The sequence below is a fragment of the Fomitopsis serialis genome (genome assembly GCF_022376445.1).
Source record: "Fomitopsis serialis strain Sig1Antser10 chromosome Unknown B0H18scaffold_108, whole genome shotgun sequence".
Classification (NCBI taxonomy): domain Eukaryota; kingdom Fungi; phylum Basidiomycota; class Agaricomycetes; order Polyporales; family Fomitopsidaceae; genus Fomitopsis; species Fomitopsis serialis.
The window spans coordinates 483-19,536 of NW_025955068.1; the positions used below are offsets into that span (position 1 = coordinate 483).

The window sequence follows — 19,054 nt, forward strand, 5'->3', positions numbered from 1 at the left end:
CTGGCCTGAAGTGCCGCGAGTTGGCCGCGAGTCGGCATACGTCGATAACCCACGAAATGGACGTGCAGGCACCCCTCTTGATCTCCCGCGGATTGACGCCGCGGAGTTGGCGAGTAGTACCGCTGCCGTGAGATTCTGCAGTATCTGCAACCCGTGCGTGTCACCTCGTAATGTCCTAGGACAATCACGGTGTCACGCTTCTGACACGCCCTTGTGTGTGGCGACCCTGCAATACGGTGGGTACCGGCGTCGCGGGGGGTCCTTCCGTCGGACGCATTTGATGCAACGATCCTTGCGCTGTGCTTCTTGCGCAAGATGCCACTGGCACCTAAGAAGGCTGAGTTCCTGGAACGGTATGGTGGGCGTGCATAAATTCGGAATCTCGCCAGCACCATTCCCTCTCCACATCCCGGATCTTCCTTGTGCATTGTCCCGCGTCCACGCCCGCATAGTATGCCGTTGCCTCAGCGATCCGCCACGACGGCAACCGACGTCCAGCCATTCTATGGCTACGTAGACACCACTGAAGACGCTCTTCGACTCATCGAGGTACGTGTCACTCAGGCTCTTGCATATTTCAACAGACTCACACTTCCCCTATGCATTGGTTTCTTGACTGTACCTGCGTGTTCTATGCTGCCACCATAAGGCCGCTAGAAGGGGATTCTTACCTCGAGTCACTCGCCGCTTGAATGAGCTTGAACGCCGATCAATGATCAGGAGTGGTGCTGTCTTTGTCTTCAGTGTCGAGGAGAGCGGGATCAAACGTTGGACGGAGGGGTTAGCGTGGTCACAATCACGTATTTCTGGTAATTTCTTGGTAAGTCTATACTCTTGCACAATGAAGCGCAGCGCGTGCTCACGAAAGCGCCGGCATCAGATCTATAGAGAAGTCACCGACAGAAGCAGCCTTCGTGCTTCCCAGCAGTCGTCCGAGGTGACTGACATGACTCAAGGGAGTAATCCCGTCGATGGCCATGTCATGTTGAAGCCCAACGGACTCGTAAAGAAGGTGGGCAACGAGTACGCTCATGTGTAACCTTGTCGGCTGACGATGAATTAACAAGACAATAACGGTCAAAATCAACGGCTCTGACCACCACCTTATCTCGTACTTCACGCAGGACGACGTGCGCTCTGGGCGGTTGCACAGACCGACGAGTCGCCCCGATCTCATGGCGCTTAAGATACCGATGGAGCTTTTACAGTCCGCCAACTTCAGGTACCCATTGAAGCTGGAGACGCAATACACTACAGTCCCTTCGTATCTGTAAGTGGTTTGGTCTGGTTGTGCGGCCAATCTTATGCTGACGTCTTCGGGCACTGTGGTCAGGGATGATGCGGACAGCATTGATTATCAACGTAGGAACGCGCTGGGCCTGTCTTCTCTTCCGTCCAGAACGATGGCTCGGACGCCGCACCTAGGGGCGGGTCCCTCACCGCTGGAGATTTCGACTTTCTCACGCTCTCCAGTTGGTTCACCTACAAGCCCATATCTGGCACAGAGTAGACCATCGCCATTCGACGCAGTCTATCCCCGGCTTCACACCGACATTAGCCATCCCATATCGCCATCGGATTCCGCGCACACCGCCCATTCACCCTACAGCCCCGTCGACTCTCCCGTCATGGACGACCTGGCACCTCAGTCCTGGTCCCCTTCCTACTCTTGCGCGCCCGAAACGTACTCCATGTCAGGCGGGGCACCCGCGATGTACCAGGGACAGCTGCCGGTCGGCCACTTCGATTCGGCCCACCTGCCGAGGGACGAAACGTGGACACAGCACGCCCACAGCAGTATGCGTATGGAGCGCGGATACGAACACGACATTCACCGGCTCGACATCGCGGAACACCCAGAGTCGGCAGCTTGGTCTGCGGCTGCGATGTCGGGTTCCCATTACGCATCGGCCCCGCCGACCAGTGTGTCGATCAGTGCCCATTATCCTGCTGTACGTGGCCGAGACCATGTCCGCACCCGATCGGTCCCCCCCGTATGGTCATGGGGGCAAGACTCGGCTCATTCGCTCTACCAGCTCCCTCCAGTCTCTCACCCCATATACGCTTCGCATGGTGCGCGCCACTCGCCGAGTTGAGTTGGCCGCCATAGACCGTTTGTCTCTGCTACTTTCCACCGTTTATTTGCTGCACATGTATACCGTGACCTGAGTGTTTTTATTTTGATGAGCATCACGCACGATCCTACCAATGCTGATTCGGTTTTGTGAATGAACCAGCACCAAGTGTGCGTTCCCAGTGTCCAAACGTACTACGTCATAGCCGACCATGAGCGACTAGCCCTGGAACCGCAAGGGTTACAGAGAATGAATGGCGATATGCATTCCCATCTGATCTTGTCAGCCACACCTAAGCTACGCTATGCCCGCAGACCGCCTCTCGATGAATCCCCGTATGTTAGCATGCCCATCCAGGGTGCCGAAGAAACACCGCTTGGCCGGGTTCTCCCATAACACGACGTCCAGCTGCTTGGCGTAGTTGAGCACGTATTCATAATCTGCCTGGGAAGCGAACGCAGTGTATAAATATCCTGTAACCGAGAAGGTCAGCGTCCGCATGCAATAGTGCCTGCACATAAGCAACATGACTTGAGGAACCTTCTTGCGACTTCAGTCTGTTCTTCTCTAGTTCCCATAGGCGTATTTGATCCTGCACTGTTACTGGTAGGAGAGGTTTCTGCGGATGATGCGACTATCGTGAGATGCGGTCTGCGCAATCAGGATACCAGGAACGTACATTCTTGCGCATTTGTGGGTGTGCGTGTGTCGTCAAATAGCTAATAATCTGCAATACCGCATAACTGACGGCGTCCTTGGAATACGTAACAGACTCTCTGCTCACTTGATCCGCGGTAATACCATTCGCAAGGGCCTTCTTGACACTCTCACGAGTTATCGCACCGACGACGAGATTCGGGAATCGAGATTTCATATTCACGAAGAGGTTCAGCACGGCAATCTGCAGAGGATTGTCTATATCCAAATGAGACGGTTGCTCCAGGTGGGAATGTATAACACGCACCAGTGTATGCATACAGTCTGTAATTTGTCTCCAATACAATGAACCCTTGGTCATGAGAGCCGCCTCCTGTACTACGGGAGGTCGGCAGAGGAGGCGACGACGATGTTAGCGTTGTGGCTAGACGGGACGGACAGAAGCGATGGGCGGACGTCTAGACCAAATGAGATCCTGTCAATCGACAGATTGTACCAATGCTGAGATGGAAGGCTAACGGACATTGTGCTGCCAGATCAAGCCGTAATTACGCAAGTCCGCGAGCATAGCGCCCTGGGTGGGACTCAGATTCTCCGTTGAATATTCCTGCTCAGATAATCAATGATAGCCTTTCGGACACAGAAGAGACCATCGACACACCCGGCCAAGCTCCATCGTTGATAACATTAACAAGAAGCTCAAAACCTCCACCAGATCCATTTGTCGTTCCTATTCCGGCAAACAGAACGTGATGGGACCGTGGTTCTACGCAGAGAACCTCCTACCTCTGCCATATGAAGAAATTGCAGCAACAGCTCCCACAGTTGAGCGTGAGGATCATGCAACAGAAATTGGAAGCCAGACGATGTTATCTGCAGGACGCCGCCGCTATTGCGTATCTCAGCCTCTATGGCTCTCATTGGGCATTGACACGCACAACTCACTGCATTTTCGTCATTAGACCGCTTCGTTGCAAGAGAAACAGAACTTCCTGCGAAGGCTTCGTAGGATGTTGTCCTGTTCCGGAGGATACCATGTAGTGGAGAATGGTCTGAAGTCGAGCCTGTTAGACGGCTTCGCGAAACTTAGGGTGACCGAGGGCACACCTCCCAACGTTCGAGGGCATACGCATCCAATGTAGCGATGTCAGGAGACGGATGTTGCGGGTCGGGTTCCGCCGGTACTCCAAAGCTTCCTGTCGTCCCTCTGAAAGGATCAGCATCGGTGACGTCTTCATCGTCCTCGTGGGATCACGCGCTCACCCGCTAGTGATAGCTTGTCGTAGCGATGCTCGGAATGTGGGATTCAATGCAAGCTTCGTTGTTGAGTTTGGGATTATATGGAGACGTGCTAACGTGGAAAGGGAGTCACTGTAAGGCCTAATAAAAAGATCACTTCATAAAAGTGCGAGATAGGATATGCGAGTCATACTTTTTACCCTCATGTGTAACCCACGCCGACATTGTCGACATCGGTATGGCAGATTCGAGCCATAGAAGGTTCATGATTAGCTGGCGTTCCAGCGGTTGCACAAGACTAGCTCGCTGTAAGTAAGAGCGGCTCAGTGGGACGGAATACTGGCGCACCGGAAAATAGAGAGACACGCTGATGGCCTCTGATATAGCCTCGTCAGCGCGTTCTGTGACTGAGAGTGCATAAAAGCTAAGAGAATATGGGGACTCCATTCGCTCTGTGTGGCCGAGTCCGCACTGAGTTCGACGGAGGGCATGTCTCTCGCGATGGGGGTGTTGAGTGAGTCTGGCTCACTGTCCGCGTGTCCGGTATACTCTCACGACCCTGCCAACGTCCTCGATGTCCTTGACGTCGAGCGGTCGGTTGAGCCTAACTGACTGAACGGAGGAGGCCCCGGTCCGCGCTTGATCAAGGCTCCTCACCCAAAATAGGCAATTTACAGCCACCAGCACTCGCCAAGTTCCCACGGCATGATGCCACAGACGCGTCTGCCGCACACGCGTCGTCTCGCTCTCATCCTTTCCTCCTCCATCCACTTCTCTATACGATGTCAAACAATTCAGTGCACAACGCTGCACTAAACCGCAAGTATATTTAATTCTGTGCTTATATCAGTGGTTCACGGATCTTGACAGGCCAGACCGGATTGCTTCGGTCTCTGGTCTCTCAGGACCCTACCCTCGTTAACTCGCCCGACGTGGTAAAGGCCCATGGTGCTGCACGTATGTATTGAGCCCCCCCTGACTTGAGTGTTTTAGGATGGTCGAACGCCACTGCACTGGGCAGCCTCGTCGGGGGCCCTCGACATCGCACGGTATTTGATTGATCAAGGAGCAGATGTCGATCGTGCGGACAATAGCGGGTGGACTCCCCTACACATCGCGTGTAACGTTTCTGTTAGTGTCGCTGATTCTGTCCACTCATGACAGGAGTAGCTAGCGCAGGGCATGAAGAGGTTGTACGTGAACTATTGGGCGCCGGCGCGAATATCAACCGAAAGAATGACAAGGGCATCACACCGCTGTATGAATTGCACACCGCGTCTTACAGTGTCACTGACATTGGTTATTGGCAGGCACTATGCGGCTTCCAAGTCCCGAGTTGACGTATGACAGCTCGTTTTACCGAGCTAGTATTGTGTTTTACCCTGCCTCTTCAGATAGGCAAACTACTCATTTCCCGAGGAGCTGATGTGAGTCCAGCTTCGTTCCTCTCTGTCTTGGGATGAGGCCCGACAATGCTCATAGATCAATGCGCGAGACAAGGCAAACCAGCTACCACTGTGCGTCCTCATCTTGCTATCGTAGAACTGTATATCTATCATGAGATCCGAAGCCACCGTGCTGCTACCACAGGGTCGACTGGATTCATCAGTCTTCTGCTTAAGCCTCCCGAGGAGTCTCCCAAACCCCGGCTAAACACCGCTGACCGTGTGGGTGCGTCTCTTGTGCAGCTTGCCGCGAGAGTTCGCCCTCGATCTCGTTTAAATGGTGCTAGGTAACACGCCTCTTCACCTGGCCATGGAGTCAGCATACGCGGAAGCGGCCTGCCTCCTCATTGAGGCCGGCGCGGATCGCACTCGCGTAAGTAGTATGAAGTCAGTCTGTGCGATCCTCACGGTGCTGAGACGACACAACTATCGCTCCTGACAGGAGAACCTCGATGGCGAAATGCCGGAAGATCTCGAAGGTGTGGGCGGACAGGAACAGAGACGGGCAAAGGATTATGTCATTGAGCGCTGCGGGAAGCGGTCATAAGACGTCCACGGCAGCAAATCGACTCTGGGAAGAAGTTGTGCAATTGGGCTATGTAATCTGCAGGATGTCTTACATGCAATCGCGCGGAAGAAGTTGCGGCGGCAGAATCAAGTAACTCGGTGGCGGAGAAGAATCTGTCGGTATCTATATGATTCCGTAACTGACCTAGCCCGATGGCTGGCATCAAAATGAACATACAGGATGTGCCTTCTGGCCACTCCGAGAGCAGCTTTCATAAAGCAGGCACGACTAGGGGCATGCAAACTACTGATCATGATTGGCTGTCAATCACGGATGCCAATCACTCAGCATGACTAGTGGAAACAAACCACATAGGAGTGGGCGAACTGCCTACCAGGTGACAGAACAACGATTGCCTTACTCAAAGGCGCAAGGCGTATGCTTGACATTGTGCGCATCACTGAGGGATCCGAGTGGCGAATGGTACGTGCATTTCATAGATCGGCCTGCGCTTTTAGATACTAGCTCATCGCCCCCTAACTAGAATTCCCGACTGCGCCTGCACACCCTGGCACTGATGCTACAAGGGTGAGTATTCTCCACGATACAATCCCGCGTCTGACCGGCTCATACGCAGCAACGTAGCAACAGTCGTATTGCCGTCATTATTAACGCAAAACATGGCTACGTCTGACCTTCACACGGACTTCAGTCGGAACATTAAATAATGGCTACCCTCATAGAACTCCGCGATGTCTTCATGACCGCGGCACTCCTGCGCTTAGTGGGATCAGATGCACAGTGCGAGCAAGCCGTCATAAATCGACAGCGCCGAAATTCCCATGGATGAAGCGCTCTACTAGTACCTCAGGCCTTCCCTGCGTGCTGTATACTGGTCCAATAGCTGCTCCTAATTATCTGACGCTCGAATCGATGCTAACCTTCATTGTCCTACACGAAGACCAGCGCAAGAACCGGGAATTGCAGTTGCATAAATAGCCATCAGGTAGAGTATTCACCGGGACGGTAATGGCTCGTTGCTGCCGAGCTAAACACCTCGCGAAGGCAACGGGCATCTTGCTAGATCAGCCTGTGAGTTGTATTTTATTGTCAGATTGAACCAATATTTCACGACGTACAATACGCCATTGTCCCTTGCGGTCGTCGCAATATATGCCATGGTGTGTGTCAGTTTATCAGACCATCGCCACCGCAGTCCCTGAACCAGGCTAGTCTGCACCCCTGGTTGTTGTCTCTTATCGACGTCATTCACAGGGCGGCAACAATACTCACTGTCCGTGTCATGAATAATGTGACTACACATGGACACTGGGAGGACAAGTAGTGGCCTAGAATTGGACTTGCACTCGATCTCATGGTCGCGTACAGCAACGTGGCACTCATGCGGAGTCACGAACTGATTTATCTTTTGACGTAACCAAAGCGCGGTATTGGTGCAAACATGGCGGTGGGAGCCACAGGGCTTCGTGGAGAACTGGCGAGCATCACTTCATGTCGTAAAAGCTAGAAGGACTGACGGACCATCCTCAGAGACGGAGGCGCTACTCCCGGGCCCACTACAGCCCAGCGATATAATGCAGAGATATCTCGACCGCATGCTCAGAGTCTGAAACATGACACCCGAGATTCAAATGCAGTAATATTTATTCTCTTCGCGCCTGCACCGTGATGCGAGCTGTCGGGACGGTCGACGCCGATGAGTCAGTTAAACTCAGGCGCCGATGGAGTAAAAGGTGCGATCGCCCAGTTCCGTCCCATGGGGATTTATCGGTCTGTTCATGCATAGATCGACAATGGAGCCTTACCTGTCTGGGACGGTCATGTCTCGGAGAGTAGGGTCCAACTCCACGTCCCAGGCTTCCGCCAGATCACATCGCTCGCAACCTTGCTCGACGTTGTATGTTCATTCCCAAATGGGAGCGTGACTGTCCATATCCAAGCGAGATGGCCTACGTTACTCCTGCTGTGCCGGTGACGAGCGAAGCGCTTCATTAAGGGCAAGTGGCTATCGATTGCGCGCCTCAGAACAAGACTTGAAAAGTAGCGAACGTGGTCCAAGCGCGTACCTTGCATTAATCCGCAGAGGGAAGTTATGGTTGGGGGACGGGTTCCTCAGGCCTCAGGCCTTTATTATAACCCCTTGATATGCTTTATTTCCGCTAATCGCAGAGAAGCCTCTCACACACAGGGTCGCATGAACCAACCGGCGTGAATGAGCGAAGAGACAACAGCTTGGTCGCGAATCACAGCGCGCCCCGTAGCATTGCCGCGTGTTACACTGCTGCTGTGCACTTACTGAGCACTGCCCGGACTTCTGCTTTGACAACTTGAACACCTTCCCGATTTTGTGACCCTACTCGAATATATGAAGACATCTGTTCGCTCCATAGTCGTGCTGAATCACACCTTGAGCACTTAGACGAGTTTAACGGTGGCGTGCGCAGATGCATCACTGTATCCGTCGTGTGAAGCCTATATGTTGCTGATTTGAGGTACATTGGTTCGGTACATAGAACCGTGGTCATCGATCATTCTGTGTCGCATAAGGGCGAGACGATTACGGTACAGCCACGATTGAAACGCCTGTGCGCGTTGTCCATCGTTTACAATTCTACACGACCTCAGATCGACTTCCTTGCGGAAGTCCAGGACATGATTGCGGCATCAAATGTGTGGGCTCATCTATCCATTCTCCAGGGCCTCCAGGGCCGCCTCGTTAGCACCGGCCACGTCAAAACTTGCAACGTCATATAAATCACGTAGTTCCTCCGATCCGAGTCGGGGCACCAGCTGCGACTTGGGAGCTCAAACGTGGGGTATCATCATCGCAGCCTCAGGCTCTACGGAGAACTGGATCATAATCACATACGAAGTGGATTGGAAACCTGACAACAATTAAGTGCCAATGGATATTGGGAGGGGTCGGGCTTCGAGACGATGTCGAGCTGGACGTTGTCGTTGCGGATCGCTGACAACTTGAAGCCTATCATTGGTCTCGTCTGACCGCACTGTAGTAAAACGTAAGTTTTTTGGGACAAGATGGGCATGTCATACCCGATCCGAAATTACACCTTGCATCGCGTCTAGGATAGCGTTTTCGCGTATCAACATGTCACGCTGAGTCGCAGAGAATTAGTATGTAAGCGAGCATTGCGCAACGCGCTACGTTCGCGTATGCCAACTGCCGTGGCGCAAGGTTTGGTACCAAATGGAAAAGATGGTCCCGCCGCTTCTCAGCATTGAATAGCTGAGACCTGCCACTTGTCAGTCACATCTTCGACCGCGGCGAACCTAGACACACCTCACCCTCAGCGGTCCCGGGCCACACCTTATCTCTATTCCTCTTCTTAAGCGAACCTCTTGGGACTCAGAAGCCGAGCGATTCGTCATGGGTCACCGGGTGCCCACTGGATGTCCTTCATCGTCACTCGGGGCTCCGAGCAGCCGACAGCTTACGGCTTCGCTTCAACTTCAGGGACAGAATGAACGGGGGCCTCTCCGTATCAGGTTGTCCCACATGCAAGGATACCTCCATCTCTTCTACGACGTCACTTGACAGTTATGTCAGGTTCGCGAAACAAAGAGATGAAGGTTGTGCAGACACAACCCCAGTCCATTATTAGACAGCTGTGAATGTCTGGGAATCGCCTCAATATAAGAAACCCCATGATATAAACGTTGCGCCCTGCTGACTCGGATGCTGCAGTTTGCCGACGTCACTCACAAGAAGCCTAACCCTGCCTTCCTGGACATGGGTCTCCCTGCGGCCATCTCGGGTCAGCAGTTGGCAATTGAAATATCACTAGTGCCTTCAGCGGTAAACCCTACTCGTCGGCAAGAGGCGGTAGCTCCAGCTTCGCGTTCAGCAGCGTGCAACAATGGAGGTATTGAGGCAAATGGCTCACAAGCGGGACGGTCAAGCACATGGTCCGTGCTTTACTTCTGCGACTGAAGCGAACCCTGGTCACGTAGCATTCACCCCAGAGCCATATTATCCTCAAGAGGACTCACACGGCTTCAAAGGCCTGAAGGATCATGGTTAGTATGAAAAGTCAAGCTTCAATGAATCATGCACCAACGCGTTCGACTTCACCACCGCGCCTCCGACTTGGAGTCGATATGTTCAAAGCAGCGACAGCGCTGGTTTGAGCGTGGCGTCTTGTATGTGGCCGTGACGGGCACCTGCCACAGTGCCACCGACTCGGAGTGCGTACTGAGGCTTACTCAGGCTGCGCCAGTAGGGATCCTCAGAACCGATTCGGAAGGGCTCCACTATACTGTCAATCCTTTACCGATATCATAAGTATTGTGCGACTACAACCCCAGTACGAAAACTGCGTGTCAGTATCTTACACACCGCTTTCCAGATCTAGACGAGATACATGCCTTCGTTACTTCCGAATATTGTAGTAGTTGGCGGCCGAGTGCAGATTGAAGCATCGAAGAATTTACTCCATAACGTGCCCGGCACCGTTACAACTATCAAGCGCGCGCGCGTGGTCGCGGCAGCTCAGTTGCAACAAATGCGGACGCAGCCTGAGTTGGACCAACGGACAGTCGCAGTACTGGCGATTCAAGTGCTTTTCTCGTACTAGTAGGTGTGAGATGGTGCTAGATAACACATCATGGAGTCATGTTCGCGTGGAATGTCAGGTAAGCCTTTTCGACTGCAATGGAGACCTAGAGATGACAAAAACTTGGGTAGGCGGGGCGCGTTCCGATCGCGTCGAGTCGCCCGGTCAGTCTGAGGCGCACCACGTAAATGATCTTCTAGTGACTTTCTTCCGGCTTACTTACAGTCCGGTCACTGCTGGTCTGACCCATCGCTATTAGGGACGATGTTGAGTCCTCAATCTGTGCCATTCAAACGTACACGATTAGTATGCGATATGTGACATGACTTCGAAACACGCTTACTATGTAGCTGTATAGGTTTACGCGATCGACCGCCATTTGGATAAGATATACACTATATCGTTGTTCCTTGCTCGAGTGCATTGCAACCAGTCGTTGCCGGAAGGTACTTTGAACAAGTCGTACGCTAAAGCCGCGGGACGAAGTCCCAAACTCGTCCCCTGCTCGCCGCGGCTGTACCCAGCGCTGGACTCGCTATCATTACTGCTTACCCCACCAAAGACGTCCGGCGTTGGTGTGCTGTACCCGATGAATCAAACTTACTCCTCCCAATGCAGATTGCGATGACGCGACTCGCCGACAGTAACGGCTGTAGACAGCTGTGGATTTCCCGGCCAAAAGGGAAAGAATTACGCCGCCCCATGCTGGTGGAACAGTACGGGTGCAGTCACGGTCCTGAGCGCATGCATGGGACTCTTCTCAGTCATATTGATCGTGTTCACCCGAGCTACGCGGCTCCTGGAATGGAGATTTTGAGCCCCTCTGCCCTGGGTCTGTCACTGTATCATCGACCATCGACTGGATGTCAGTCTCTTGGGTACTGTTAGTTCACAAAGTTCTCCGTGGCATTTGAATCAGGCAGTGCTCTTGTCTTACCCTGGACCAGACCTACAGGGCCGGTGACACTTTCCCCCAGGACAAATCCTCGGACATAGGTGCTCCACGGTCTGGGGTCAACACTTGGGGTCGGCGACCGTGACAAGGCCCGTCGTCTCTGTGGCATGTTCTGGTCAAATGGTCTAATAACTGTCACATGAAATCTCGAGATGGTCACCACACGATGCCTGGATATGGGTACATATACTTAGAGCGGAGCCAACAATCCAATTATTCATACAAGGCGGACAGTGGATGCTCTGGACAGTCTATGGCGTGTCCGTTGGGTCCCAGTCCGTCACGAGCCCTAAGAGTTTATGTGAGCCCAAATTGTATTCGTAAACAGACGCTATAACCGAGAAGCTGAAACGCACTTTCATCAAGGCTGTCCAGGTGAGCCACTTCCTCCGATGTCAGCTCGAAATCATAGACATTCAGGTTTGACTTGATCCGGTGCGCGGACGAAGATTTAGGTAACGGTATGTATCCCTGGATGGATGTAGACAGTTAACATAGAGGTTATCTGACTAAATGGAGACTTCAAAGGCGTGCCTTCTGCAAAGAGTAACGCAAGAGTATTTGCGCAGGCTCCTTTTCATATTTCTGTGCCAGGCGGACAATCGACGGATGCTTGAAGCGATATCCGCGTACGAGGGGTGCCCAAGCCTATTATCGTGTTATGTGATGATTCGGTGTATGTCATGTAAGACCACTTACCTCCAATGCGATGTCGTGTTTCCTACACATGGCCACAATATCCGTACGGGTCATGAAAGGGTGAAGGTCGACCTGATGCGCTATGTCAGCGCACACGATGTTAAGATTACGGTTTCGCTGACCTGATTAATCACAGGGAGTTCTACGGTTGCATCCACCATCTCTTGCAAGTGTCTGACGCCGAAGTTGCTGACACCCACGCTGCGGACGAACCCGTCCTTCTTAGCTTCGAGAATCGCCCTCCAACTCTCCGCGCGCTTCTTCGGGCCGCCGATGGCAGAGTGCATCAGGTACAAGTCGATGTATCCCAGTCCGCACTCTTGAAGGGAGCGTGAAATGGTCCTTTTCGAGGTTGTATACCCGGAGTTGTTCTGCAACTTCGTAGTGAAAAAGACCTCAGAGCGAGGAACGCCAGAGGCAGCGCAGAAATCACGGATAGCCCGGCCACATTCAGCTTCGTTGTAGTACCACTCCGCGGAGTCCTGCGAGAGTCATCGGGGATCAGAGGCAAACGTCGTATTAGACGCAGTGATGGTGCAGCAGGTAACTCGGCATACGATGTGACGATATCCGGCCTGGACTACGATAAGCACGGGAGACACAGAAAGCAACACATCCACTGACCTCTAAAGCATGCTTCACAGCAGTGTAGGCCTCCCTGCCATCCATTTCGTACGTGCCTAACAATGCGAATGAGCCCCTCCTGAGTTCCCACCCGATATGAAGGATCATTGCAGACCGAAGCCCATGATGGGTATTTCTTTCCCGTCCCGCAGCTATAGGCGATGATTAGCAGGGTGTCCCCTGGACAGCATGTCTCTAGAATACGTACCTTCATTTTCGAATGCAGAGTCAATGTCATGATGAAACGTTTCGACGGTTCGTGGATTGCGCTCCGCCAACGCTGAAGAGTGCGGGAATACACTGACGATACCCTCAGCTTCGCGGTTAACAATGGAATCTGGAGTGACGGTGTGAGTAAGGACGATGGCAAGCGGAGCGGATGACCATTCCGGCACCCGTGCCCAGCGTGAGCTTATGCAGCAGGTGGATAGATAGTCCGGGCTTTGGGGCACCACTCTGTAGAGACAATTGCCATGCCGCTATGTACAAGTAAAGTACGAGAGTCGCCGGTGCAGTGACGTCCGACTCTTGAAGAACTCTGCTCGTCCCCGACAAGACGTGACACGCCCGGCGCCCCACCTTGATGGAACCCAGACATAATATAGGTCGACCAGTGCGGACCATCACATAGAACTTACCGTCGGGAATTTGCGCGGGGACCGCTTGACGAAAGGCTGTCGGGACTCGGTGCAATTGGAATCAGCTCAGCGTAAACAAGGCTGGCAACATACACTTGTGCAATGGTACAGTCTGAATATGGTACGCCGGAAGGCCACAGTTCGATTTTGGACGCGGCTCGGCGCTATCCGCACCGGGATAGACGCCGGCCACCCACCGACGAGTTCAACAAAGCTACAGTTCACATACTCTTTCCGTGATCCGGAGGGACTCGCTACAACTGCAACTCCTATTGAGATGATATTTTGAGGCATCAAGTGGCCTTGCAAGAAAATCGAAAATCGTCACTCTGAGTACGGTGGCGCAAACGGAGAATAAGCGCCCATCAAGTTCGAACGTAGCCGTAATAGATTATAGAGCTAATGAATATCTTAGCCCTCTGTTTTCGTACTAGCAGAAGCCCGTGCTACGCTACGGGAGCGTGTGCTTGCAAATCCAATCGTGCTATACATATAGTATGAGTTCGCAGAAATGCGGAATTGTTGCTCGAGTAGCTCGCTAACGTAGAACTTGAAGGCCACTCAGCCGCCTCCCTCCGGGAGTCGGCTTCGTGGCCATATTCATGGATTCCTCTGTATGAAAATACTTACCCGGTGCTCGTAGAGCTTTGTGCGGCAGCTGGTCAATGGCGCCTCGTTGTGCGCCCTCGTCGCCGCAATGCGCCCATCTTCATCATCCTTATCCTCTGCATCATGGAATTCGTTGAGCTCCTCCTCCTCCGCCTATCCCTCCCGGCATACTCGTTCAGCAACACGACATTCGTCGGTGAGAGCGCATCGCCATTCCCGAGTGGATGAAGTCCATTCGCCGCCACTTGTTCCATTGCGAGGCTGAACGCAGGGTCCGAGAACATCGCCAGGTCGAAGGGCACCATCGTCGGGCGCTTTCTCGTGTATTGCGTGCCATTCTGTGTGTTCTTCGCACTGCCACCACCCGCGTCGGGCTCGATCCCGAACGTGAGATCGTTCACCGTTGCTGCGAGGCGCGGTCGGTGTGTGTTGCTCGCGTCCCAGCCTTCCTAAGTCGCCGTCGCTGGTCTTTTTTTCTCAGCGCATGGGGTCCGAATTCGTTGGCCATGCGTGCGTGCCGGGCAGTTCTTCCCCGCCATCCGTTCGCTCCCGTCCGCACTCACCCTCCACCCGTCCTCTTTCTTGCTCGCCGCTATGCTCGCGCCCATGGTCTGCTCTTTGGCTGGGCTTGCATAGGGGACCCTTGCCCTGCGTGCTAGCGGTCGGCGGGTGTTGTGCTGCACGTTGCCGTGGGTTCACCGTCTACTCGCCCTCGCGCGTTCTTCCCTCACATATGAGTAGTCCGTTCGTCGGTCGCGTTTGCGTGCAGTGCATTCGCCCGGTGCGCCGCTCGCGGTCAATGTACGCATCGTGCTTCACATCGCCGTGCCCTGTGAGTGTAGTCAGTGCGCTCGCTCGCGTGCGTCTGCACTCACCTTTCCCCGATGTCTATCCTTACCTCTCGTGAACACAGTCCGTTCGTCGGCCACGTTTGCACACAGAGCATTGGCCTGCATGCTCGTGGTCGTCGTGCGTCTTGTGCCCGTGCTGTTCAAGTTTGTATTGCTGCACGTCATGCCCGCGAGCCCCTGACCGTCGTTGTGCATGTCGTGGCCCACTTGTCTGCCCGCTCGCATGCCTGCGTACGCGTTCGTCGGCCGCGTCTGCGTGCACAGGGTGTTCGCCCACCGCGCTCACGGGCGGCGGTGGACGTGTGCGCTGTTGCCTGCCGCCTGCCCGCTCTCCCGCCTGCCCGCTCTCCCGCCCGCTCGCTCTCCCGCCCGCTCGCTCTCCCGCCCGCTCGCTCTCCCGCCCGCTCGCTCTCCCGCCCGCTCGCTCTCCCGCCCGCTCGCTCTCCCGCCCATCCACTTGCTTGCACATCCGATTGCCCGTCCACGCGTGCCCACTTGCCCACCATCTCGCCCGCCTGCCCACTGGCTCCGCGTGCGTTCGTCGGCCGTGTCTGCGTGCTGGGCATTCGCCCGGTGCGCTCGCGGTCGGCGTGCGCATCGCGCTTCATGGCGCCACGGCGACTGCGCCCTGCGCCTGCCACATTCTCCCATCCGTCCGATTCCTTCGCTGATGCACCCGCGGTCCGGTCGTCGGCCGTGTTTATGTGCTGGGCTTATGCCCTGCGCGTTCACGATCAACGTGTGTTCTGCGTGCCCCGGCCTTGCCGACCATAGCCCACGCCCGTTCTTAGCCAGCTCGCTCGCGTGCAATAATGGTACTCACCTTCGCGTCTGTTGCTCACGCACTCGTCGGTCGCGTACGCATGCTGGGCACTTACCCTGCGTGCCCATCGTTCCGTCTCGGGCCTTCGATGAGCTTCACAGTGCCATTGTTGTTGCGCTCGTGGTGGTGCTCTTACACACCCGAGCCCGAGCCAGGCCGTCGTGGATGAATATTGAGGGGGTGGTGCCCACGGCGAGAGAGGGAGAGAGTGGCAGTGGCAGATTGGCATGAGGCAACGCCGCGAGCGATTCGACGGCCCGCACAGGATCAAGCATGCTTCCAAACTTAGAGGATTCGGCTAGGTCGAAGAGCGCAGCGAGTGTATGTACATGCCAGAGTACGTTCTAACAGTGGAGGAGTCAGGACAGTACTACTTTGAAACGACGCAAGGAGGTGGACGGCGCTCGGGCCTCGGGCATGGCCCGGAGGCCGAACCGCGTCCGTATTCGAACCGTGGCCTTCCGGCCGACCTTAGTCTGAATTGACTTTAGTTGCCGAAAGCAGCGCTGACTCTGTCATCAACCATTCAGTGGCGTGAGAGAATATGCCGGTTTCGGCGAGCAGGAACCTGTTGCGGACACAACGCAAGGCATTGTTCTTCAACTCTGCAACGAACGCCGTCCTGCCTCTACTTGACCTCTTCCACAACCTGAGGCACTGCATATCCACAACATTGCTGCATTGTGCGGAAGAATTCTACGCTTGCTTCATCTCTTATGGCGACCGTCGACGTGCCTTCGCGCGTATCCTCCGACAGCAGGCAGCAGGCTAGCGCTGCACGCGAGGTCATTGATGTCGATTCGTTTGACGACGACGAGGTCACAATCTTGGATGGCCCACTCCCGTACCGGCACAGTACAGGCTCAGTTCCTCATATCACTGGCGCCAGAGGGCCCTCAGGGTCGAGCTCCGCATCAGCCATCTTCGTGGAGAGTGATGATGAAGTAGAGGTTACACGGGTAGAGAATGCGCACGGTATGGATATTCATCTCGCTTGTTTTATCCTGTTGCAACAACTATGGTCAGTAGCACGCCGCCGATTCTTGTCTCCTCCACCGAGGCCTATCCAACCTCTATACATCCCGCCTGTTCCTCCTATTCCACGCAACCTCGCCGGCCACAGCTCATTCCCCGCTCGCCTTGGAAGACGAGAGGGTGCGCCGCCTCCCGCTATCCGTCCAATTGCGCGCCCCTTTCCTTTTGAGGCCCGTCTGGGCCAGCCGCTTGCGCGCGGCCACACCCCACCTGTTGATGTGCCACATCCTGCCCCAGCGGCTCGGTCTCATCACCAACCGGTTATGGGATTGGGTGGTGCCCTGATCGCTTTCAACAGGCAAAATTTCATAGCGGAAGTGAACAGACAGCGCGAGGAGGCCGTGCAACTTGAAGAGATGCGGCTCCCAGAGCGAGGTTGGCGCCGACTCCTTCCGGACATTGTCAATAACTGGTGGGACGGTCCAGAACCAGCGCCACAACGCCGTCTTCCAGGACAAGCCGAGATCTATCCCGGTGGTCTAATGCTCAATGAACCCATTAACGATCTCGAAGACCTCGAATTTATCCGAGATATACTAGACGACGACCGATTTGGAGTCCCTCGTGGTCCTCTTGCAGTGGTCGAACGGCCAAGAGAGCAACATTACAAGCCAAGCTACACCCATCCAGACAAACCTGTGCCTGGGTTTACATTCGACTTCGCCCCGTCGGAAGTGCCGTCTACTTCTGCGACATCGTCCTCCATTATCGTTCTGAATGACGATGGCGAGATCACCGAAGGTCCGAGCAGGACGTCGGCAAACTCGAGCGTGGTCGAGGCGTCTGCCAGTCTGGTCTGCGCACGTTGCAATGACCCCCTCTCTCTGACAGCCGAGAGTGCAGCCCCGGAAGAGGAGATTGCGAGGAGGAGGATCTGGGGGCTTCGGTGTGGCCATATGCTGGATGGCAAGTGCGTACAAGAGCTCATGAGCCCACCTGCGCCTCCTCCTCCTCCTCCTCCTCCTCCTCCCCCAGCAGATGTCCAGGAGGCGATGGATGATCCCAAGGGCAAGGGTAAGGCGCGGGACGTCTCTCATGCCGATATCGCCATGGACATCGGCGAGCCGGACCTGCCAGTATCTAGTACAGGCAAGAGACGAGGGGCAGGGAAAGAGGCGACCACGTCCAGGAAGGGCAAGCGGAAGGCGGCAGAGATGCTCCACCCAGAATCGGATCCGCCCCTAGCAGACGCACCGGGGCCGGTTAGCGCAGATGTTCCACCCGAAGACAACTCAATACGTTCTCGTCTACGCCCTCGACATCCCCGCCAGGCTTCGCACGCCGTGGCACACGAACCTATTGCGGAAAGTGTCCCTTCGCCGCTATCTCCTGCACGTCTCGTCGGTGCCTCGCCCCGGCGGCGAGGTCGTGGATCTTCATCCACAACGCGCGTTCGCGGGAAGGGGAAGGGGAAGGCCAAACCAACTATTGAAGCTGTACACCAGTGGACCTGCCCCGTGGCCGGTTGCGGTCACGTACACGCCAGCATTCGTGTAGATGGAGAGTGGAAGATGAATCCGCAGGAAGGAGCGATCAGTTTGTTCATCTAGTTTGTAGGTGAGCACGGTTGTTCCTAGCTGTCGTGCGTACTGATGCGACGCATCCTCTGTCTCCTAGGATGTATCATGGACGACAGTGGTTGGGATCAGTTTGACACTCGACGCATCATTTTGACACAATGAATATTGTCTTGCTCTCACCCGAAGGGGTACCGTGGTACGTCCGTCTGGATTTTACTTGAAGCCCTCTGGACCGCCGTCGTTCTGCCCCATATGCACGCTCTGCCAAGAGGTCGAGAGAGCTCCGTCTCAAAGCGCATGGCTGAACGCTTCTCAAGCCGTTCGAAGCCCGCGAAACGTGTTGACGAGAAGTCGTTCTCAGTTCAACGATAAAGGTAGGAAAGGCCTGCCTGGCTTAAGCATCGAGGCTTGCTTCGGATGTTTCGACCCTCGATCCTCAGGCTTAAGTCTCCCGACATCCTGGATTGTTTCTCGCACGAGGTGCTGTCTCCCATGCCCGCGGGACATATCGCATGCCACCTGGATGGCCACTGACATCCAGTGACAACCGTGTGGCTAGCCACTCATGAATGGGTTTCACGTCCCCTTGAATGGCACGCCTCGAAAGCCGCAACTGCCTTGCCTGTTCTATGGTTCTGTTGATAACGGGCAACGTCCTTGTTCCATCTGGATAGAGTTTACGGTAATTGCGACTGCCATCTGGTCTTATTTGCTCCCGGCGCGGCGCGCGTATCATCCCTTCCGTCAAAGAGGTCTTCTTTAAGGTGTGCCTGGGGGAGAC

At 54.7% G+C, this 19,054-nt stretch overlaps 6 protein-coding genes across 6 annotated transcripts; 4 read left to right on the forward strand and 2 right to left on the reverse strand.

Annotated features, from left to right (window-relative positions):
* Window positions 1–453: 453 nt before the first annotated feature.
* B0H18DRAFT_884164 (Gti1/Pac2 family-domain-containing protein) lies at window positions 454–1,274 on the forward strand (the record flags this gene model as incomplete). Its single annotated transcript, XM_048041017.1, has 4 exons — window positions 454–549; window positions 650–820; window positions 881–1,012; window positions 1,068–1,274. 4 exons carry the CDS (start codon window positions 454–456, stop codon window positions 1,272–1,274), a joined length of 606 nt encoding a protein of 201 aa, XP_047888018.1.
* Window positions 1,059–2,220, forward strand: B0H18DRAFT_46265 (uncharacterized protein). The gene has a single exon (XM_048038190.1). The coding sequence runs from the start codon at window positions 1,305–1,307 to the stop codon at window positions 2,094–2,096; it is 792 nt and encodes a 263-aa protein (XP_047888019.1). The 5' UTR covers window positions 1,059–1,304; the 3' UTR covers window positions 2,097–2,220.
* A 152-nt stretch (window positions 2,221–2,372) lies between these two features.
* On the reverse strand, window positions 2,373–4,462 carry B0H18DRAFT_1087169 (transcription factor Tfb2; the record flags this gene model as incomplete). The annotated part of the gene is made up of 13 exons (XM_048032142.1): window positions 2,373–2,548; window positions 2,616–2,694; window positions 2,755–2,802; window positions 2,860–2,990; window positions 3,040–3,190; window positions 3,256–3,339; window positions 3,394–3,462; window positions 3,519–3,621; window positions 3,678–3,784; window positions 3,840–3,939; window positions 3,996–4,112; window positions 4,165–4,269; window positions 4,320–4,462. 13 exons carry the CDS (start codon window positions 4,460–4,462, stop codon window positions 2,373–2,375), a joined length of 1,413 nt encoding a protein of 470 aa, XP_047888020.1.
* Window positions 4,461–6,261, forward strand: B0H18DRAFT_1136539 (ankyrin repeat-containing domain protein; the record flags this gene model as incomplete). The annotated part of the gene is made up of 8 exons (XM_048035594.1): window positions 4,461–4,485; window positions 4,842–4,928; window positions 5,136–5,164; window positions 5,366–5,398; window positions 5,454–5,488; window positions 5,542–5,642; window positions 5,704–5,789; window positions 5,859–6,261. 8 exons carry the CDS (start codon window positions 4,461–4,463, stop codon window positions 5,961–5,963), a joined length of 501 nt encoding a protein of 166 aa, XP_047888021.1. The 3' UTR covers window positions 5,964–6,261.
* Window positions 6,262–11,725: 5,464 nt separating this feature from the next.
* On the reverse strand, window positions 11,726–13,035 carry B0H18DRAFT_1087171 (Aldo/keto reductase; the record flags this gene model as incomplete). Its single annotated transcript, XM_048032143.1, has 9 exons — window positions 11,726–11,763; window positions 11,831–11,945; window positions 12,009–12,122; window positions 12,174–12,245; window positions 12,296–12,655; window positions 12,731–12,748; window positions 12,798–12,853; window positions 12,913–12,949; window positions 13,006–13,035. The coding sequence occupies 9 exons, from the start codon at window positions 13,033–13,035 to the stop codon at window positions 11,726–11,728; spliced, it is 840 nt and encodes a 279-aa protein (XP_047888022.1).
* A 3,291-nt stretch (window positions 13,036–16,326) lies between these two features.
* Window positions 16,327–18,511, forward strand: B0H18DRAFT_1036150 (uncharacterized protein). Its single transcript, XM_048030341.1, has 3 exons — window positions 16,327–16,693; window positions 16,748–18,310; window positions 18,371–18,511. Exons 1-2 carry the CDS (start codon window positions 16,435–16,437, stop codon window positions 18,301–18,303), a joined length of 1,815 nt encoding a protein of 604 aa, XP_047888023.1. The 5' UTR covers window positions 16,327–16,434; the 3' UTR covers window positions 18,304–18,310; window positions 18,371–18,511.
* Window positions 18,512–19,054: the final 543 nt, after the last annotated feature.